This window comes from Mesoplodon bidens (assembly GCF_964165515.1).
Source record: "Mesoplodon bidens genome assembly, chromosome: 15".
In the NCBI taxonomy this organism is placed as follows: Eukaryota; Metazoa; Chordata; class Mammalia; order Artiodactyla; family Ziphiidae; genus Mesoplodon; species Mesoplodon bidens.
The window spans coordinates 45,674,680-45,696,342 of NC_138171.1; the positions used below are offsets into that span (position 1 = coordinate 45,674,680).

Below are 21,663 nucleotides of genomic sequence, written 5' to 3' on the forward strand. Positions count from 1 at the left end.
CCCCCTTTGCCCTCACACCTGCCTGCAAGGCTGGGTTACAGGACTCGGTACCTCACTGCCTCTTTACTTCTGTCTTTTCTTATCTCTACCCCTCCTCTCCTTATCTCCATCTCTTCTCTGGTCTCCACAGGGGAAAGGGTGACTGGGGCAACAAGGGAAGGACAGACGCATTCTAGGCAGCGTGGGAAGAGCCCTGGCTTTAAGGGCCTTTGGATCTGGGCCCCCGTCACAACGAAGCCATCTACTCCCTTTGTGACCTGGGACAGGCTTGACCACTCTGAACTTCTGTTTTCTCACCTGTAAAATGGGAATAATCATATTCAGGACTACTATATACAGCCTTGGAGGTGTGGTTCTGCTTCAACACCAGGGAGTGATGTGCACATAGACTGTGATGTGAATGGAACCGTACGGAGATGTGCAGTGGGCAGCCTGAACAGCGGTACATGGCCCACATCATCATACTTACTTCAGAGGGTTGTCATGAAGATTAAAAGATTAATACTGTAATAGAGGTGAACGAGTCTGACAGAGTGCCTGGCACACAGTAGGTGCACATGCATTGTTGGTTTCCTTCCTTCCTCTTGTCGTCTATCTCTTCCCTCCTCATCAATACCGTATCACTCCATCTGAAAATTAGGTCCACGCCAGTTAGCCCACAGAGGCTCCAGATGCCACAGTCCACACGAGCAATGTCCCCAGGTTCATAATAATCCTGGTAACTGTAAAGATTGCATGCCCGCTAGGCAGCAGACATGGAGGCTGCCTTGCTTCATTTCAGCCACTTTTCACCTTACTTGTCATAATCCTCATCTTAGGGTTGAAAGACTTGAAGCTCAGAAGAGTGAGGTGCCTCGCCCAGGGCCACACAGTGGAAATGTGGTGGAAAAGGATTCCCACTCATATCCCTTGGAATCAGAGTTCTCCCAGCCAGTGGGATTTTTTTCAAGATTTTTGACATGAGCATGGAAAAACTTTTCATATTACAATCACTATACACACGCACGTGCGTGCGCACGTGGACACGCACATGTATAGAACTGAAAAGTTTCACAAAACAATATTTACTTCTGCTACATTTGATGGTATCAGATATCTATTCCATTCCACTCTTGTTTGTTTATTTTTTTTAATTTTTTAAAATTAATTTATTTTGCTGTGTTGGGTCTTCGCTGCTGCATGCAGGCTTTCTCTAGTTCTGGACTTCTCATTGCAGTGGCCTCTCTTGTTGCAGAGCACAGGCTCTAGGCACGTGGAGCACGGCATGTGGGATCTTCCCGGACCAGGGTTCAAACCGGTATCCCCTGCATTGGCAGGCAGATTCTTAACCACTGCGCCACCAAGGAAGTCCATATTTGTCTGTTTTAAATGCTGGTTGCAATCCATGAAGTTGACTTCACAATCCACTAGTCTAGTGAGTCAAGACCTGCAGTTTGATAAACATTCTCTAAGCAACTTCTCCCAAATGACCTTCTAACACAGGTATCAGCAAACTCTGGACCACAGGCTAAATCCAGCCCAACACCTGCTTTTGTAAATAAAGTTTGATTGGTACACAGCCATGCTCATCCCTTTATGTACTGTCTATGGCTCCTTTGTGCTGCTACAGTAGATTTGAAACCCAGAAAGCCTAAAATATTTACTTATCTGGTCCCTAGCAGAAAAACTTTGCCCATCCAGAAGCAGATCTGACTCTGTGTCTCCCTTGTTTACATTTCTCCAGGGTCTCCCTTTGCCCTCGGGCTCAACTCAAACTCCTTGGCAGGCTTAGAAAACCACCGCCCTCTGGTCTTCCAGTGTTCCAGTCCTGCTGACTGTCCTTCCCTGGGGGTCCATGCTCTCCCCGGCACTAACAGGCCCCTGGTGGGTAGACAAAGCCCCACCTTGCTTCCTGACACCTTGTCCTGCTCCCCCCTCACAGGCCTCCTGGGAATGGTAGCCCACATGATGTACACGCAGGTGTTCCAGGTCACCGTGAGCCTCGGCCCTGAAGACTGGAGGCCCCATTCCTGGGACTACGGGTGGTCCTTCTGGTAAGTGGCTTTTGACTTTCAGACACCAGAGCCCCGAGGCATGCTGGAACTTCAGTAGCTCAACCCAGTTGGGAAACAGAGGAAGGTGGGGCGTCGGGGGGAAGCCCAGAGTCCAAAGATGCTTTGAGATCCTAGAGCTGAGGTTGACAAACTATGGCCTCTGGGCCAAATCCAGCCCATCACCTGTTTTTATGTAGCCCTCAAGCTAAGGATGGTTTTTACATTTTTAAATGCTTGAACAGATAAATCAAAAGAAGAAAAATATTTGGGGACATGCGAAAATTATGGGAAATTCAGATTTCAGTGTCCATAAAGTTTTCTCGGGACATAGCCAGGCTTCTTGTTTACATATTGTCTACAGCTGCTTTCATGCTACAATGGCAGAGCTCAGTGGTTGTGACAGAGACTGAATGGCCCACTAAGCCTAAAATATTTACTATCTGGCCCTTTACAGATAAAGTTGGCCAGCCTCTACCTTAGAGGCTGCTCTGGAAGGTGGGATGGAAGCTGTAGAGCGCCTAGTGAAGGGTTCTGACTGCAGGGGCCAGCACCTCAGGGGCCAGCACCTCAGAGCATGGTGTGCAAGAGAAAGGCAGAATCCGTCAGGATTCTTTGGCTTGTGAGTGATAGAGTCCCAAGCTTAAGTAAACAGGAGGTGTGTATTAGTTCATGGAACTGAAAAACCCAGTTGGCTCAGCTGGGGGTGGGGGCATGGATTGTAACAGAAAAACCCACCCACCTCAGTCCAATCAATAAGGAAATACCTTGGTTCCTGTAAATGGAAAGTGCAGCTTGGCAGAGAACATTTGATCCAGGGTTTCTGATGTCATCAGGGCTGAGTTTTCTTCCTCTGTGGTCACCTGAGCATTGCCCACTCCCCATGTTAACTCTGTCCCTGGGTGGGCTTCCCTCCTAGTGGTGAGAAAGCTTCTTTGAAGCTGGTGCTTCTTCTTTCACATACAGGAGGGGAAAGAGCTCTTTCCCTAAGATTCACTAAAGTCCCAAGCCTCCCTCTGATGAGCGCAACTTAAGTCATTTTCTCTCTTCTGAATCGTCACCATGGCTGGGGGAGAGTCATGAGCACATTGGCTCAGCTGGACCATTCCTCTGGAACAAGGAATGAGTCCAAAACTCTCAAATGGTAAGTGAGTGGAATGGATGCTGGGTGAGCTACCACAATGTCTGCTTCAGGCACAGCTGGATCCAGGTGGTCAGGTGATTGATCAGGAACTCAGTCATTCTCTCCCCACTTCTGACTCCATTCTCTTTGTGGTGTCTTTATTCATAAGCAGCTTTTCCCCAAGTGGTAGCAAATTTGGTCACCAAGCCCAGTTCTAGGCTTACATGTTACAAATGTAGCAATACCAGCAGAGAGATGGGGCCTCTTTCCAATATCGCCAGACAAAATCTTGGTTATGACTTTCACTGGGTTAGCTTAAGTCATGTGACCATACTGCAACCACTGATTTAGACCCTGAGGAGACTCAGCTGCTCTAATTGTCTGGCCTAAGTCATGTGGTGCAGAGGGTGGGGTTGCCCCATCCAAACTCTTGGACAGGAAGATGGCGGAGAGGTCCTCTAATGGAAAACTGGGGGTGGGGCAAGGGCGGAGCGAGGTGTTCTCAAAAGGAGGAATGTGCCCTGGAAAAGGCAGTGACCACAGTTGTCTGTTACGCAGGGCATCCAGGTCCGGTTCTGGTGCCTAGGGGCATTTATCCACTCAGTCATTTAACACATATTAACCGAGTGAGCACTTATTTGGGGGCAGCTGGTGCTGCGGCTCCTAGGTGCTGGGGGTACAGCAGTGGCTGAGACAGCGTGGTAACAGGGGATTAAGACAATGCTCAAGCAGTACTCTGAACCACGCTATGATGTGGGTGGTTGGCTCGGGGAGGGAGGAGTCACAGACAGCCACGGAAGCACAGAGAAAGGGTCACTGACCCAGCTTCCCCTGGGGAGGGTCCTAGGGGGAGAATCTGGTCAGGCAAGCTGGTGGAGGAGGGAATAAGATAGCGTGTTGGGCAGGGAAATGGCAGGTGCAAAGACTTGCCAGTGAGAGGGCGTCTTGGGGGGAAGGTGGTCAGAATGGAGCAAGAAAGGCTTCGATTGTGACCAGTGGGGACTCCTGCTGTGTTTCTGCCCCTTCCCACTCTCTGCTTGGCTCCGCCCCCTTAAAGCTAAAGGCATGTGCCCTAAAGGGACCTTGACCCATCAACACAGACCCTGATCCCTTTAAGTAGAACAGTCGTGGGGAAACCTCACAACAGCGCTATGAGGTAGGTGGTTCATGGAGGGGAAACTGAGGCACAGAGAACTTAAGTAACCTGTCCAGGGTCATCCAGCTTGTGAGCAGCGGAGCTGGGATTTGAACCCAGGCAGTCTGGCTCTGGAGCCCACGCTCTCAACCTCTATATTCTGCCTCCCAGAGGGGATGATGGGCTAATAGCAAGACAGTTCATGTGTGTTTAGCACATGGCACATGTAAATGCTCAGGGAACACTAGTTCTTCTAATATTATCGTTATTGACATGAAATTTAACACGCACAATAACCCCCTGTTGCATATGTAGACACTGAGGCTCAGAAAGGTTGGGTCACTTGCCCAGGATTCCGAACCCCCTCCCCCGATGTGCCTCTCTTTCCAGCAGCCCCTGGCTCTCCACCTGGCCTGGAGCCCAGGCTGCTGGTCTCCCACGGGAAACTTTCTTCCCCTGAAAGCCAGGCCTCCTGCCCTGCTCCTCAGCTCCCCACTGGGCCAGCCTCTCCAGGGGCACCCAATTCCCATTTGACTTATTTAAGGCCGGTGCCCAGTGTGCGGCCCCTATTAGGTCTGATCCATTTCTCCTTGTCACTGAGGCCCGCAAGATGGATCAGCCCCATTTTTCATCCCTTGCATCTGGGGGCCTTGCCAGGGCTGTGCAGTGTCATCTCTCTTGTTTAATATGTGTGCGGCCATTTGTCAAAATTCTGCCCCCAGCCCCCCACCAGGGAGGAGGCCAGCTCCATGGCAAGACAGCACCAGCCTCTGTCTCCTGGCCCAGCAGGAGAGGAAGAACGGGCTGCAGGGGCTTGTCGGTTGGGGCTTCTGAGGAGCTCAACGGATGTTGGGGACCAGCTTTCGAGAGCCACACCTGCATGGGAAGGCGAAGGTTCCATGGTTAGGGGTCCACCAGCCTGGGTTCAAACCTCGCCCTGACGGGCACTGCCGGTCACCGTGAGCAGCATAAAGGTGTGGTTGAGGGGTGGCCTCGGGAATCAGGCAGCTTGGGAGCAGATCCTGACCCTGACCTTCACCAACTGTGGGCCTGGCCAAGTCACTTACCCTCCCTGCACCTCAGTATCCTCAGCTGTAAAATGGAGACAGCCTGAGTTTCCACGTCATGGGCTCTTGTGAGTGGTGCTCTAGTTCTCTGTTGATTTATCAAGCGTCATCAGAAAATTTAGTGGCTTAAAATAAAAAATATGGGGCTTCCCTGGTGGCGCAGTGGTTGGGAGTCCGCCTGCCGATGCAGGGGACGCGGGTTCGTGCCCCGGTCCGGGAAGATCCCACATGCCCTGGAGCGGCTGGGCCCGTGAGCCATGGCCGCTGGGCCTGCGCGTCCGGAGCCTGTGCTCTGCAATGGGAGAGGCCACGGCAGTGAGAGGCCCGTGTACCGCAAAAAAAAAAATAAATAAATAAATAAATAAATAAATAATGTGTTATTATCTCTTATGGTTCAGTGGGTTGACCCAACTCAGCTGGGTGTCCTGCTTCGGGCTTTTCCACGATGTTTCAGTCAGATGCTGTCTGGGGTCAGTCCTCTGGGGCCCCGCTGGGCTAGGCATCCAGGGTGGCCCCTCACAATGCTGGCAGTCGGTGCTGGCTGGCACTGGGAGCTCGGCTATCAGCGAGACTGGCTTCTCAGGCATGGTGGTTGGGTCCCTGGAGAGTGTCCCAAGAGATCCAAGTGGAAGCTGCAAGTTTATTTTATGACCCTGCCTCAGAAGCCATGCAGTGTCACGTCTGCTGCATTCTGATGGTCAAGAGCAAGTAATGGGGCCAGGGCCAAGGAGGAAGTGCTGCACAAAGCATGAACCCCAGGAGATGTGTCTCAGGGGTGGGGGGCATCTTTGGAGACTGTGTGAAATAACGCACATGAGGCACTTAGCACAGAGAATGTGCTCGATGCGTTTTGCTATTAAAGGCAAGCTACCCATCCTCTCCGAGTCTCAGCTTCTTTATCTCTAGAGTAGGGATCACAGTAATGCAGGTCTAATGGGGTTATTATTGTGAGGGCCATGTGACACCCAGCTCTTAAAGTGTGCATACACAGTAAGTGTAAGTGGCAGTGATTACAAATGGTGATAATGACATTGGGCCTTTGGTAATGCCACTGTCACTTTTTGAGAGACATGTGACCCAAATGTCCAAGAGGATGACATCGGTGGGCATGCAGGCAGCCCCTTGCGCTCCGTTCTCCCCAGTCTGCCCCGACTTGCTGCTCACGCTTGTTTTCAGGACTTTAGTGTTTCCTTGAGATCCAGCCCTGGCCGCACCCTCCCCTCACGCCCAGACTCCCCTCCGTGGGCCCGCACTAAGCTGTGGAACCCCATCCCTGCCCTGCACCCCGGTCCCTCCAGCTCTCCTGCCTGCTCCTTTTTTTCAGCTCTTTGTCTTGACTCTCTCCAGGTCCTCCTATGACAGTGCCAAGGCAAGACCCTGGGAGGTAGGGGGCACGGGGACACAGCAGATGCTTGGTGTGGGGAAGGGGTGGATGAGACCAAGGTTGGTCAGCACCTAACTTTGTACCAGGCACAGCAGGAGGCACTTTACAAGCCCTGAGCTTTCCCGTCCTGCCCTTGACTCCTACATGGAGGGGTTGCCATGTCTACTTGAGGGGTGAGGACACAGGCTCAGAAAGGGCAAAGGCCCAAGTCACACAATTAGTTTCAGAGGCTCCAAATTGCATGAAGCCCAGGGCTGAACCCAGCCTGTAGATATTTTGTTTGACCTGACACAGTGGTTTAGTTATTTTTTTTAATTTGCATTTATTTCTATCATTCAAATTCATAAAAACTTTACGTAAACAATCCAGGTTTCTGGCTTCTCTTGACTACTGGAAGATATGTCTGTGTCTAGCCTGAATTGCCGCATGGCAGCAGGCAGCTTCAGCTGAGTAGAGGCTGCCCCCTTTAGATGAGGCACCTGCTCTCTACTTTACCCCAGTCCCCACTGCTCCCTATTGCCTTCCCTTGCCTTACAATTTCCTCACTTAGTCATTTGTCTGACCTTGCAGGAATTGGAGTTTGTGACTCCGGTTGGAATGTCAACATGTCAGTTTTCCTGGTGGTGGTGGGAGAATGGAAAGCTAGTCACTTTCTACTTCCGCTTTGCATTTGATCAAAATGGAGAGGGGTGGATAAAGGGGCCCTCCTACCCTAGTACACACCGTGAAACCCCAATCCTGAGCATTCACATGACAGAATGAGGGTAGTAGAACATCATGGAGTTGTAACTTATAAAAGCTAGATGCCCAGAGAGGTTAAGTAGTTTGTCCCAGGTCACGCAGTGAGAGTAGCAAGTGAGGCCAGGTCCCAGGAGGGCGGTCCCTCTCTGTTTGCTTCTGGGGCCCATCTGTGTGTCATGTGGTGGCCTCACCACTGTCCTCCTTTCTTCCCCTCACCTCCTCTTCAGTCTACATGACCCTGTGGAAACAGCAAGCTAGCCCTTTCCCTCTCTGGGGATCCCAGGCTGCCCTGCCCTCTCTGCAGGGCCGAGCTGGCATTTCAGCAAGTTGATCCCTTGCAGTGGGAGGAGGGGGGTTCTGGAAGAGCCTTGGCCACAAAGAACCACTGGACAGGGTGTTTGCTGGTGTTACCGAGAGGCTGTGTGGTCAGCAGGAATCTCTTGCTCTTACTCATCCCCCCTCCTAGGCAGGTGGCACTGGCCTCCTTTTCTCTAAGACCAGGGCAGGGAGAGAGCACTGTGGTGCCCAAGGGTGCTCTGCTGCCATGGATGGACCAGCTGGTGCCCCAGAACCTGCCATCATCATCTCCTGGCTCCTTCAGTTCACAGGCACTGAAGATGGCCTACCTTAGGAGCATCTGCACCATGTCCTGCCCCACACAGTGACTCTATGCCCATCTGGCCTGCAGGTGGATGGGGGCTGCCTCCCTCAGTGACCAGGTACAATTTTTCCACCGAGCAGGGCCTGGGGTGGATTTCAAGGTGGCATCCATGCATCTCTGAATCTGGTCCCCTAGCATCCCCCGACCCACCCGTATAGCTCCCTGAAGACAGAGAGTTAGTTGACAGCCACCCCCTTCCCCTCCCCCATCCGTGTCACAGTGTCCACTCTGTCCTTGTCTCCAAACACCAGGCCAACCACCCATGTACCTCACTGTACCAGTCCAGCCACGTAAGCTGCAAACACCAGCAGGCATTCTAGATGCGAAGTTTTCAATCTGTGCCCTGCATGGGGGCCTGAGGGCCGGGGGTTTTGGGGAGCAGAGAAGTTGAAGACTCACAGATGCACCCCTGAACCCCTCACCCACATCAAAACCAGAACAGGTTTTTTTTCTATCTGTTTTTATTTTATCTGTATTTATTCATTCTACAAATATTTATTGAGTACCTGCTATGTGCCAGGCACTGTTGCAGGTGCTAAGGATATAGCAGTGAACGAAATAAAGCTCCTGTTTTCATAAAGCTGACATTCTGGAGTGTGGGGGAAGACAATCCGAAAACAAATAATAAGGACTTGCACTTCTGGGAAGATGGAGCAGACACACTTCTCCCTACCTTCCTGCTAAGTACAACTGAAATCCCAGACATTATATATAAAACAAACATAATAAGCCTCTGAGAGGTGATGGGAAGACAGTAGGCTGGCTAAGGACCCAAGGGATAACACACTGGTGAGTACTTTTTGTCTCCTACATCCCAGATTTGGAGCTGAAGAAATCAGCAACTCAGAAATGCCAAAAGGCACCGACCCCCCTCGCCGCCCCCCCAACAAAAACGCCTCTAAAAGTCTGCTTTCTAGTCAAAGAACCAGAAAAGGGCCAGCCTACCAAGACAGAAAACTTTTAACAATAACTGCTCTACCCAGTCACCCATCACAGGAAAAAAACAAAAACAAAACAAAAAAAACCCAAAACAACAACAACAGCAAAACCACCCCGTGGCTCTACCCCACACATGCCAAGTTTAGATCTCATGTCATCAGGCTATAATGAGGCACTCAACTGCACACCCACGTCCTGCCAAGCTGGTACCAGAGTAGGGAGCCGTGACTTTCGCCCTGCTTGACGGTAATATGCCCTACCCACCCCTGAGTGTCAGTGGAGGTCACCTGGAGAGCCTGGACTCCCACCCCCAGTAGGCAGTAACAAGTAAGGACCCTCCCTATCCCTGCTGGAATGGTGTCAGAGGAGAAGTAGTGGAGAGTCAGGATTTTCACCACTGCCCAGTGGTGATGAAGTCATCCCCCTCCCTGTGGTGTCAGTGGAGGCAAATTGGGGAGGAGTAATGAGGCACTTCTGCCCCTCCCAACCAGAGTGGTATCTGCAAAGGCCTAAGGGGTCAGAACTCCCACCCCTGCCCAACAGTAACCAGGAACCTTTCCATCTTGAATGTCAGTGGTGGCCCAGTGGGAAACCTGGACTTCTACTCCTACCTGGCATTAACAAGGCAGTGTTCCCCCTTCCTGTGTCAGAACAGTGTCAAAGGAAGTCAGCTAAAGCAGAAGGTTTAAACAAGATCCAGAGTCTCATAAAAAAAGATACCCCAAATGTCAAGTTTGCAACTAAAAATCACTCTACTATATCAAGACCTGGGAAGATCTCAACTTGAAAGTAAAAAGATGAGGTCCCAATACGGAGATAACAGAGATGTTAGAATCATCTGAGAAAGATTCTAAAGCAATCATGAAAATGCTTCAACAAGCAATTACAAACACCCTTGAAACAAATGAAAAAATAGAAAGTCTCAGGAAAGAAATAAGTCTCGGGAAAGAACTAGAAAATATGAAAAACAAACAAGCGGAAATTTTAGAACTGAAAAATACAATAACAAATAAAAACTTCTGTGAGCGGGCTCAACAGCAGAATGGAGAGGACAGAGGAAAGAATCAGTGAACTTGAAGACAGAAGTTACCTGATCTGAACCACAGAGAGAAAATAGACTTTAAAAAAATGAACAGAGCCTCAAGGACCTCTGGGACTATAACAAAAGATCTGACCTTGGAGTGCCAGAAGGGGAGAGGAAAGAGGGTGCTGAAAAAATACTCAGAGAAATAATGGCTGAAAAACTCTCCAGTTTTGTAAAAGACATAAGCCTACAGAGTCAAGCTGAGTGGATACCCAAACAGGATAAACCCAAAGAAATCCACACTATGATACATCTGTGTTTTAAAAAAACCTAAAGTCAAAGAAAAACAAATTGAAAGCAGCAAGAGAGAAACAATACCTTAACTGTAGGGAAAACCAATTTAAACAGGGGATTTTGCATCAGAAACCATGGGGCTAGAAGGAAGTGACATGACATTTCAATTCCTGAAAGAAAAGAATTCAGAATTCCATTTCTAGCAAAAATATCCTTTAGGAAAGGAAAGGTGGATCAAGACATTCTCAGATGACGGAAAACTAAGAAAATTTGTTGTCAGCAGACCTATCCTAAAAGAATGGCCAAAGGAGTTCTCTAAACAGGAAAAAAAAAAAAAAATGAAAGAAGGCATCTTGGAATGTTAGGAATGAAGAAAGAACATTTTTACTTTTCCTCTTGAGTTTTCTGAATCATGCATGATGATTGAAGCAAAAATTATAATGTGGTCTGATGTGGTTCTAAATTACTCAGAGGAAATACTTAAGGCAATTATATTATTGATGGCAGAAGATTAAGGGGCATAAAGTGAAAACCACATAATCATATCAATCAATGAAGAAAAAAGTTTGATAAAATTCAACATCCATTTGTGATTTTTTAAAAAAACTTGCAGAAAGCTAGGAATAGAGAGAAACTTCCTCAATTTGGTAAAGAGCATCTACAAACACCTACAGCTAACATTATACTTAATGGTGAAAGGTTGAATGCTTTCTCCCTAAGACTGGGAACACCACTCTTACTCAACATAGTGCTGGAAGTTCTTGCTAGTGCAGTAAGGCATGAAAAGTAAATAAAAGGCATAGAGATTGGAAAGGAAGAAATAAGCTACACCTATCTGCAGATGACATGATTGTCTCTGTAGAAAAACCTAAGAAATCTACCCCCTCCAAAATGCCTAGACCTAAAAAATGAGTTCAGTATGGTTTCAGGATACAAGATAAAAATATTAAAAAATCAATTATATTTCTATAAGCTAGAAAAAACAGTTGGGCAACAAAACTAAAAAATACAATACCATGTACACTTCAAAAAGTGAAATAGTCATAAATCTAACAAAACAGCTACTTGACTTGCTTGTTGAAAACCACAAAATGCTAATGAAAGAAATAAAAGAAGATCTAAATAAATGGAGAGATATACCGTGTTCATGGTAAAGATGTTGATTCTCCTCAAGTTGGTATAGAGGTTTAATGCAATTCCCATTAAAATCTCAGCAACATTTCTTGTAGGCTTAGACCAGATTATTCTAAAACTTATTAGGAAAGGTAAAGGAACTAGAATAGCTAAAACAATTTTGAGAAAGAAGAATAAAGCAGGACGGATCAGGCTACCCAGTTTCAAGACTTACTATATAGCTACAGTAATCCAGACTGTGTAGTATTGGTGGAAGGATAGGCCTACAGATCAATGGGACAGAACAAAGAATCCAGAAATAGACCCACACAAATATGCCCAACTGATTTTTGACAAAGGTGTAAATCCATTCAGTGGAACAGGGAATAACTTTTTCAACAAATGGTGACAAACAGACGAACAAACAAAACCCAATCTTGATCTAAACTCCTTACTTTATATAAAAAGTAACTCTAAATGAATCATTGTCCTCGATATAAAATGTAAAACTGGGCTTCCCTGGTGGCGCAGTGGTTGAGAGTCTGCCTGCCGATGCAGGGGACACGGGTTCGTGCCCCGGTCCAGGAAGATCCCACATACCGCGGAGCGGCTGGGCCCGTGAGCCATGGCCACTGAGCCTGTGCGTCCGGAGCCTGTGCTCTGCAACGGGAGAGGCCACAACAGTGAGAGGCCCGCGTACCGCAAAAAAATAAAATAAAATAAAATGTAAAACTATAAAATTTTTAGAAAAAAATTAGGAGAAAATCTTTGGGATTTAGACCTGGCAAAGAGTTCTTAGACTTGACATCAAAAGCGTCAAAGGAAAAATTGATAAAATGGATTTCATCGAAATTAAACACTTTTGGGACTTCCCTGGTGGCGCAGTGGTTAAGAATCCTCCTGCCAATGCAGGGATATGGGTTCAAGCCCTGGTCCGGGAAGATCCCACATGCCGCAGAGCAACTAAGCCCGTGTACCACAACGACTGAGCCTGTGCTCTAGAGCCTGCAAGCCACAGCTACTGAGCCCGTGTGCTGCAACTGCTGAAGCCAGCACACTGTGGAGCCCGTGCTCCAAAACAAGAGAAGCCACTGCGATGAGAAGTCCACGCATTGCAACAAAGAGTAGCCCCCACTCACCACAACTAGAGAAAGCCCGTGCGCAGCAACAAAGACCCAACGCAGCCAAAAATTAAATTAATTAATTAATTTTAAAAAATTAAACACTTCTGCTGTGCGAAAAACCTTGTTAAGAGGTTGAAAACATAAGCTACAGACTGATAGAATCTATTGGAAGCCACATATTTGACAAAGAACTAATATCTAGGATATATAAAAACTCTCAAAACTCAACAGTAAATAACAACAATAACAAAACAATCCAATTAGAAAGTGGGCAGGACTTCCCTGGTGGCGCAGTGGTTGGGAGTCCGCCTGCCAATGCAGAGGACATGGGTTTGAGCCCTGGTCCGGGAGGATCCCACATGCCGCAGAGCGGCTAGGCCCGCGCGCCACAGCTGAGCCTGCGCTCTAGAGCCCGCGAGCCACAACTACTGTGCCCGCTTGCCACAACTACTAAAAGCCCACGCACCTAGAGCCCATGCTCCGCAACAAGAGAATCCACCACAATAAGAAGCCCACCCACTGCAAGGAACAGTAGCCCCCGCTTGCTGCACCTGGAGAAAGCCTGTGCACAGCACCTAAGACCCAATGCAACCAAAAATAAATAAATAAATTTATAAAAAAAAAAGAAAGTGGGCAAAAAACATGAACAGCCGTTTTACCAAAGAGGATACACAGATGGCAAATAAGCAAATGAAAAGGTGTTCAACACCATTAGCCATTAGGGAAATGCAAATGAAAGCCACGATGAGATATTTCTACATGTCTCTCAGAATAGCTAAAACTAATAAATAGTGACAATGCCAAAAGCTGGTGAGGGTGTGGAGCAACTCATACATTGCTCTAGGAATCCGATTCAGCAATATAAAGGAACAAATCCTTGATACACACAACTTGGATGAATCTCCAGAGAACTATGCTGAGCAAAAAAACCCAACCCCAAACATACGTACTGGGTGATCCCATTAATACAACATTCTTGAAATGACAAGATTATAGGAATGAAGAACTGATGAGTGGTTGCCAGAGGTTGGGAGCCATGTGGGTATGTCTATAAAACGGCAACAGGAGGGATCACTGTGGTGATGGATGGAAATGTTTTGTATCTTGACTGTATCAGTGTCAATATCCTGGTTGTTACTATATTTGCAAGATGTTACCATTGGGGGAAACTGGGTAAAGAGTACACAGGCATCTCTCTGAATCACTTCCTACAACTGCATGTAAATCTGTAATGATCTCAAAATAAAATGTTTAATTTAAAAACAAAGAATAAAAAAATAATAGATAAGAAGACACAAGAGAAGTACAGGGTGTTATGAGGACTGTGGTGAAATTAAACAGGGGTATGTGATGCTCCATCTTGGTTGGGTCATCAGAGTTAAGAGTTAGACCTGTTCAGAGTAAAGATCCCTGGTTGTAAAGACTAGAAAATCACTTCAAAAGGAACTTATGCAAAAGAAGGGAATTTATAGAAAGTAATTGTATAAGAATTTTTGTTGCCAATGAAAGAAACCCAATTCAAACTGGCTTGAGGGGGGAAAAAATCCAAAAAAGGAATTTGGGCTCCTATAATTGAAAAGTCCAGGAGTAATGGCTTCAACTCAGGGATCTAGCTCCTTTTTGTGGCTCTGCTTCCTTTAGAGTCAGCTTCATTCTCAGGGTGGGGGGGCGGGGGTGACCAAATGGGCTCCAGCAGCTCCTGGCTCAAATCCCACCAGCTTGGCACCCCAGAAAAAAGATGAGCCCTGTTTCCCAATAGCTTCAGCAAAAGTCCTGGGAATGAGTCTCGATAGCCTAATTAGGGTGTCACATGTTCATCCCTGAACCAATTACTGTGGCCAGATGGAAGCGACACTCTCATTGGCCAGGCCTAGGTCATGTGCACACCCCTAAAGTTTGGGGGTGAGGCCAACCCCACAGGAACCACACGGCCCAAGAGGAGGGGAGTAGTGGTCCCTTTACAGAATGGGTGCTGGTCAGGCCAAACCAACAGACGTGTACTCATGGAATCCCAGAAAAAGCCTGCTTCTTCATTCTCTGTCCTCATGTTCTGAATTTCCATCACTAGTTCAAACAGACATCCCAGATTGAGCTAGACTCTTAAGTTTCATTGTTCACAAGAGAGAACAATGTATCTGATTGGACCAGCTTGGGCCAGATGTTTGGCCCTCCTCTAGTCATCTGTGAACAGTAGGGTGGGGTCACCTACTAGGCCCTTTGATGGACAGGGTAGTTCTTAGAGGGGCCAGACTGACACCCTGCAGCTGTCTATTATACATACTCAGAGTTTCTAGAGGACCTAAATTAGTTTCTTATGAAAAACGGGAATCTCCTAAAGGGTTTTGTGATAAAGGATAGACAATGAATGGGGATCCCTGGGAGAAAGGTGGAATCCTCAGATTTCCCTTTGCTTTCCTTCTGGGGGCTCTGAGGCTGACACAGAGAAGAGCAGTGGGTATGGGAGGTGGGCTGCACTGACCTTGAGAAATGCAGGGGTGGTGACGTTGAGAGACCCAATGGGTGGCTGGTGGAAGGGGAGGCTGGAGGCCCTGAGACAGTGCAGCGTTGGCAGCAACAAAACTGAGCCCTTGATGTGTAGGAAACCAGTTATCAAGACAGAGACTGGGCAACAGGTACCTGGGAACCAGACCGGGTGCAGCTGGAGCAAGGCGGGTACCTCACTTCTGGTTCTACATGTTACTGCACGGTCTTGATCAGAGGAAGCAGGCAGGAGGCCATTTCTAGAGTGGGCGCTGGAGCAGAGAAGACCAGCATCCTGGCCAACTGACTCTCCTAGCTCCACACCCCCCTTCCCTTCTCTCCAGATGTGGGCAGGACAGATTCTCCAGCTCTGGTTGACACCCACATCAGGTGAGCGCAGCCAGGAGTCCCCAGCTGTGCCCGGAGGAAGTGTGAGCAGAGAGCCTTAATCTAACAGAGAAAGAGCTTGGAAACCAAGCCAGCTAAATTGGGAGATTGGGACTGACATACATACACTAATATGTATAAAATAGATAACTAATGAGAACCTGCTGTATAGCCCAGGGAACTCTACTCAGTGCTCTGTGGGGACCTAAATGGGAAGGAAAGACAAAAAAGAGGGGATATATGTATACATATAGCTGATTTCACTTCGCTGTACATCAGAAACTAACACAACATTGTAAAGCAACTATATCCCAATTAAAAAAAAAAAAGAAGTGGGTAGGAGGATGTTGATAATAGTGATGGCAGGAACGAGGGCAAACCTTTCTTGAGTGCCTACTATTTCCAGGTGCTGTTCTAAGATATTTTTAATGGGTCGTTTCCTTTCATCTTTGCAACAGGCCTGTGACATGGTACTCTGTGAGGCAGAGAGGCAAAACACCTTTGCCAAGGTCACTCGTGAACAAGGGTGATTTAACTCTCATGGAAAATCAGCTACTAGGGCATCTGACCCCCCTCTACTTTTCCGTCATCAACTCCAACTAACCTCCTCACACCCCCTCACTCGGCACCCCAAACCTCCTACAGTTTGTGGAGCGCTTCCTCCTGCCTCCTGTCTCCACGCCTTTACACATGCTCTTCCCTCCTCCTGGAATGCTGTTCCCCCTAGTAAGCTCTCACTCATCCTCCAAGACCAACGGCAAGTGTTGTTGTATTCTGGTCACTTTCCCTGATGCCAACCTGTGGATGGAATGACTCGCTCTCTTCTTGCCTCTCCCAGTAATGAACTCTGTGGTGTCTGCATCACAAGGTACAGATAATGCTGTCTCCCAGGCCAGACCACGGTGGGTCAGGCATCAAGTCTTACTCTTCTCTGCGGCAGCACGTGCTCAGGTCTGGATGTCTGGTGGGTGTGGTTTTCTGTCCCCTGCCCACCCTCACCGTGGCACCTCTCTCCTCATCTCTTGGCAGCCTGGCGTGGGGCTCCTTTACCTGCTGCATGGCAGCCTCTGTCACCACGCTCAACTCCTACACCAAGACGGTCATTGAGTTCCGGCACAAGCGCAAGGTCTTTGAGCAGGGCTACCGGGAGGAGCCGACCTTCATAGACCCTGAGGCCATCAAGTACTTCCGGGAGAGGTCAGTGCACATGGGGTCACCTCTGGCCACCACTGGGAATCAGAAGCCCGAGGCCCGGCCTCAGTGACCACAGGGCGCTGGGGGCTTGTGGGTTGGAAGGGGCAGGCTGGGTGAGGCAGAATTCGGACCCCACTATGTTGGAATTTCTGGGACATTTCAATGTTTTATGGGGCATGAGGTTGCCTTGGGCTTATGTGAACAGAGCCCGAGAAACCAAGAAGGGAATCAAGTTTGAGTGTTTGCCCTTGGGCCCCATGCTGCCTAGAACCAAGATAGGGTCACAGAGAGGCAGAACCAAGGTTTCCTTCTTGGGCTCTGTCACAGCACTGAGTGAAAAAAAAAGACTCAGCAGTGGGATCGGTGATGGTTGCTAGAGGAGGAGGGCTCCTCAAGGTCAGGGACCACATCTGATCACCTGAGTCCTTAGAGTCCAGCTGGGAATAGAGAAGATGACAATAAATAGTGGTGGATGTATGGATGGATGGATGGTTGGGTGGGTGGGTGGATGGATGGATGGATGGACAGATGTATGTATGGTTGGGTGGGTGGGTATATGGATGAATTCGATGGATGGATGGATGGATGGATGGTTGGATGATGGATGGATAGATGGATGGATGGATAGATGGATGATGGATGATGGATGGATGGATGGATGGATGGATGCTGGATGGATGAATGGATGCTGGATGGATAGATGGATGGATGGATGATGGATGGATGGATGATGGATGGATGGATGGATGGATGATGGATGGATGGATGGATGGATGGATGATGGATGATGGATGAGTGGAAGGACAAGCAAATGGTTATCATATTTCCTGGGACCATCTCCTAAATAAACTACCTGTGCCCAAATCTTTATCACAGCCTGCTTTTGGGGAGCTGATTGGACATGCCATAATGCCTTTTGGTGGCAGGGAACTGAAAGGTTCTCAGAACTGATGACAGAGTCTGAGGAGGAAAAGGGGGAAGGAGACTGTAGAGCTGGGCAGCGTTGAGGACTTGGACTCTCCGTGGGGCACATGGAAGGGTTTAAGCCAAGAAGTTGCACGGTGGGGGATGGTGGGGGCCACACTGGAACCTCCCTCTGACTGCTACAGACCCCATCATCTCTCCCTTGCCCCTTGAGCCTCCTTTCTGTCTCTTGAACACTACAAGCTCATCCCCACCTCAGGGCCTTTGCACCTGCTGTGCCCCTACCTGGAATCCTTACCTGGCTGGCTCACTCAGGTCTTGGCTCAGATGTCACCTATTCAGCGAAGCCTTCCTTAATCACTTCATCTAAATTTGTACACCCCCATACACCCAGTCCTGGTCACTCTTTATCATTGCTATTTTTTCATATCACCTACACAACCTGACATTATTTTATTTGTTTATCTGTTTGATAGTTTGTAGACCGTGAGCTCCATGATGGAAGGGCTCTGCTGACTTCTTCCCCACTGTATTCTGAGCACCAAGGACTGGGCCAGGCACCTAATAGGTGCTCATTTAACATTTTGGGGGTTAGTTTGGGGTGTGTGTGTGCGTGTGTGTGTGTGATTGGCTGAATACTTCTCTTTGGAGACCTCAGCCCTGACTGCCTCGTCCACTTGCAGCTCAAGCCCCACCATCACTGGGTAGGTTCAGCGTCCCAGCACCCCTTCATCAAAGTCCCAGGTCAGTTGTCCAGTCCTGGGCCTGTCAGGTGTGGTCAGGGAGGTCAGGCCAGCCTGCCACACAGGCCCGCCTTGCCCATGTCTGTGGACAGAGCATGTCCACTAGGAAGGTGGTGATGACTGGCAGAGCACGGGACCCATAGTAGGTGCTCAGGAAATGTTTACAGCAGCTACATGAGCAGCCTGGTGTCTAAAGCTGCTCCATTAACACTGCCTCCTCTGTTATCTGGGCTGTGGGAGAGCCTGGAGCATCCATGGGCACCCTCATTTTGCTGAGGCCGAAGACAGGACCTCTTTGTACCTCATCAGCAAGAAGCTGCTGTTTGCTGGTCCTGAACAGCTCAGGCCCCAACGACGTGGGAGAAGATAAATGCTTCCCAGCATATGTGCAGAATATCACTTTACACGTTCATAACTTGAACATTATGCAGAGGTTCATCAAATTTTATTTCCCTTCCTCTCCAAGGAGAACATTTCAGCTTAGCTGGGCTGTTCATTTTTTTTTTTTCTTTCTTAATTTTTTTTGGTACCTTCTCTGCAAAGAGCTCAGAGCACACAGACAGATGTCTACACAGGTCTGTGGGGACCCAGCAGCAGGGCTGAACTCCTGCAGTGGCCAGAGTCCCCGAAACCATAGCCAGGGACGTGAGGGAAGAGATCCTTGAGCCCCCCTGCCCATGTTTCTTACTCCTTGGGGAACAGGGCGTGCTGTGGAGAGAATAGGGGGTTGAGGGCCCCCCTGACCTGAATTTTCCAGTTCTGTCTTCTCACTGCTATGTGACTTGGGGCAAGTCACTGAGCCCCTCTGTGTCGATTTCCGCTGACCTACAGTAGGAGAACCCAGAGCTCTCGTCATCTTGGCAAGGCTCAAATTGGACCCAGGTCACGTGGTAAGCACAGTGCGTGGCACATGGAGGGCATTTCATGTGTCCCTTCTGCGACTGATACACAGTACAAAGCTTGGGAATGACTAGCTTAGGATGGAGGTGAAGACAGTGTTGTGGATATTGGGCATCTAAGAAGCACGTTAATAACCACAGCAGGGGCTTCCCTGGTGGCGCAGTGGTTGAGAGTCCGCCTGCCGATGCAGGGGACATGGGTTTGTGCCCCGGTCTGGGAAGATCCCACATGCTGTGGAGTGGCTGGGCCCGTGAGCCATGGCCACTGAGCCTGCGCATCCGGAGCCTGTGCTCCGCAACGGGAGAGGCCACAACAGTGAGAGGCCCGCGTACCGCAAAACAAAACAAAACAAAACAAACAAAAAAACAAAACACAGCAAACAGGTGGGTGAGGTACGAAGTGGGCTGTGAATACGGAAGAGCGGTGTGGGATAAGACGTGCCCTTGGAGAGGGTGCAGGTTTTCCCAGGCGCCCCCCGCCCCCGCCCTTGCCATTACTATCATCGAGAGAGCCACCCCTGACTGAGGACAAGACGGTGCCCTGTGGAGGCTGATGGAGTAGCAGGGCCCGTACTGCCGCCCGCCCCACTGCACCCCATCCCTGTCTTGCTGGATTTTTCTCTGTGGGAGCCAGTTGTGAGTCTGAAGAGTGATCGGGCAGATTCCGAACCGTTTTCAGAGGTTGTGGAATGTAGTGGTGTGTGGAAGAAGGGTATGTGTGTGTGTGTGTGTGTGTGTGCGCGCATGTGTAGGGGCCAGTGTGCCCCGTATGTTGGGCTTGTGGGGGAGGGCGAACCTGCTTCCTCTGAGCAGCCTTGCCTGTCCCAGCTCTGAGAAACGTCTGACATTAAATCCTCCCAGCCTCACCCTGCCTGTCGTCCCCAAGGAGGGCGTCTTAATCGGGCCTCCCAGGGGAGGGTCGAAAGCTGCAGGACGAAAGGTAAATATCTGCACATCGGGGCTTTCTTGAATGCTTGATGTTCAGATCTCATTTAACAATGCTGGGAAGGAAATGAGACCCTGTTGGATTGGACTCCAGGGGGAATTCAACTGAGCCAGCATCCCGCTCCCGGGGAACCCGCCGTGAGTGGGTGGGTCGGAGCAAAGGGCCGGGGCCTCCAGGGAGGAGCGCAGCTGCCCTCCCCAGGGTCAGATCACCCCGTCATATGCCCTTGCTCCAAGGCATGAGGCGCGCGTCCCAGTCTCTGAACTTGTGCGTGCACTTTATCTGCCTCCGCACCAGAGCAGTGAGCTTTCTTGGCTTCCGCTCTGTCCCTGACACCTAGAGCCACAGATGCTCAACAAGTTATTAACTTTCCGTAGTAATTATATTGTTCATTATCGTGGTGCAGTCCCCCCTGTTGCAAGCACTGTTCGAGGGCCTTACCTGTACACTCTCACTTAACCCTGTGGAAGCCATGAGGAAATAGACCAGGGCTGGAATGAGCTCTGCAGTTTATTAGTTGTGAGTCCCCAGGTGAGTCACTCACCTCAGAGCCGTCCAGCCTCTTCCATCACCTGCCGGCCCCCCAGCTCTGGTCTCGGGAGGGCAGCAAATCACCCTGGGTGCCGCGATGGGGTCTCCTGGAGGTCACTCCAGGTGGAGGGCTGGGCACCCCGGGGAAGGCAGAGGCTAGAGAAGCCTTCACAGACGAGACCCTCAAGCCAGGTTTTTAAAGGTATGCACAGCGCGCATGGCCAGACGGGCAGTGGGTGGGAGAAGGCGTTCCCAGGCACAGGCAACAGTGCGAGCAAAGGCCAGGACGGGCAACACACAGGGTAGTTAGGAAACTCTAAGCACTTTGGTGTGATTTGAGAGTAGGGTATGGGTGGGAGTTCGGCCTGGCTGTCTCATCTCTCTCATCCTCCCACAGCATTTGGGGCGGGGGGGCTGGCACAGTAGCGGACTGGATGTTACTGGGATGAGAAGGCGGCATGGGGACCGTCCCCAAGCCTCCTTCCTGGGTGCCAGGCCTCACAGGGCTCTGGGCAGACGCAGAGCAGCTTCACCCCAACCTGGGGGCGATTGGCTTGGCCATAAATCGTTCTGGCATAGTGGAGGACCACCCCCTCTTTACCCATCCCCATGACTGGTGCAGAAAGGGCCATAAGGACCCCACTCCCCACTGGCTCTGCTCTCTCTCCTGTCTGTTGTAGGGAAACCTTTGGAAGGGCTGGTCTTCACCTCCTCCCCTCCCCTCATGGCTCAACCCACTGCAAGCTGCCCTCCATCCCTGACTCTGCTGAACCAGCTCCCAGAGGCCTAGATGATGTGCACACACCCTCCCCCCAGCTCCCACCAGCCACTCTTCTGGGCTCCAGGCAGCCCTTCCCAACCCCTCCTCCTTGTTCTGTTAAATGGAGATGCTCCCAAGGTCAGTTCTAGGCCCTTTCTCGACA

General features: G+C 49.6%; 1 protein-coding gene across 5 annotated transcripts in view; it reads left to right on the top strand.

Annotated features, from left to right (window-relative positions):
• GSG1L (GSG1 like) overlaps window positions 1-21,663 on the top strand; it is a gene marked incomplete at its 5' end in the record, with an annotated part of 225,505 nt that overhangs the window by 181,575 nt on the left and 22,267 nt on the right. For 3 of the 5 annotated variants that reach the window (XM_081257940.1, XM_081257942.1, XM_081257941.1), the window contains 2 exons: window positions 1,922-2,033; window positions 16,533-16,700. In XM_081257940.1, coding sequence (XP_081114066.1) covers window positions 1,922-2,033; window positions 16,533-16,700 — 280 coding nt within the window. Of the gene's footprint in view, window positions 1-1,921; window positions 2,034-16,532; window positions 16,764-21,663 lie in introns of all 5 variants that reach the window. The other 2 variants (XM_081257939.1, XM_081257943.1) reach the window with 2 other exon arrangements.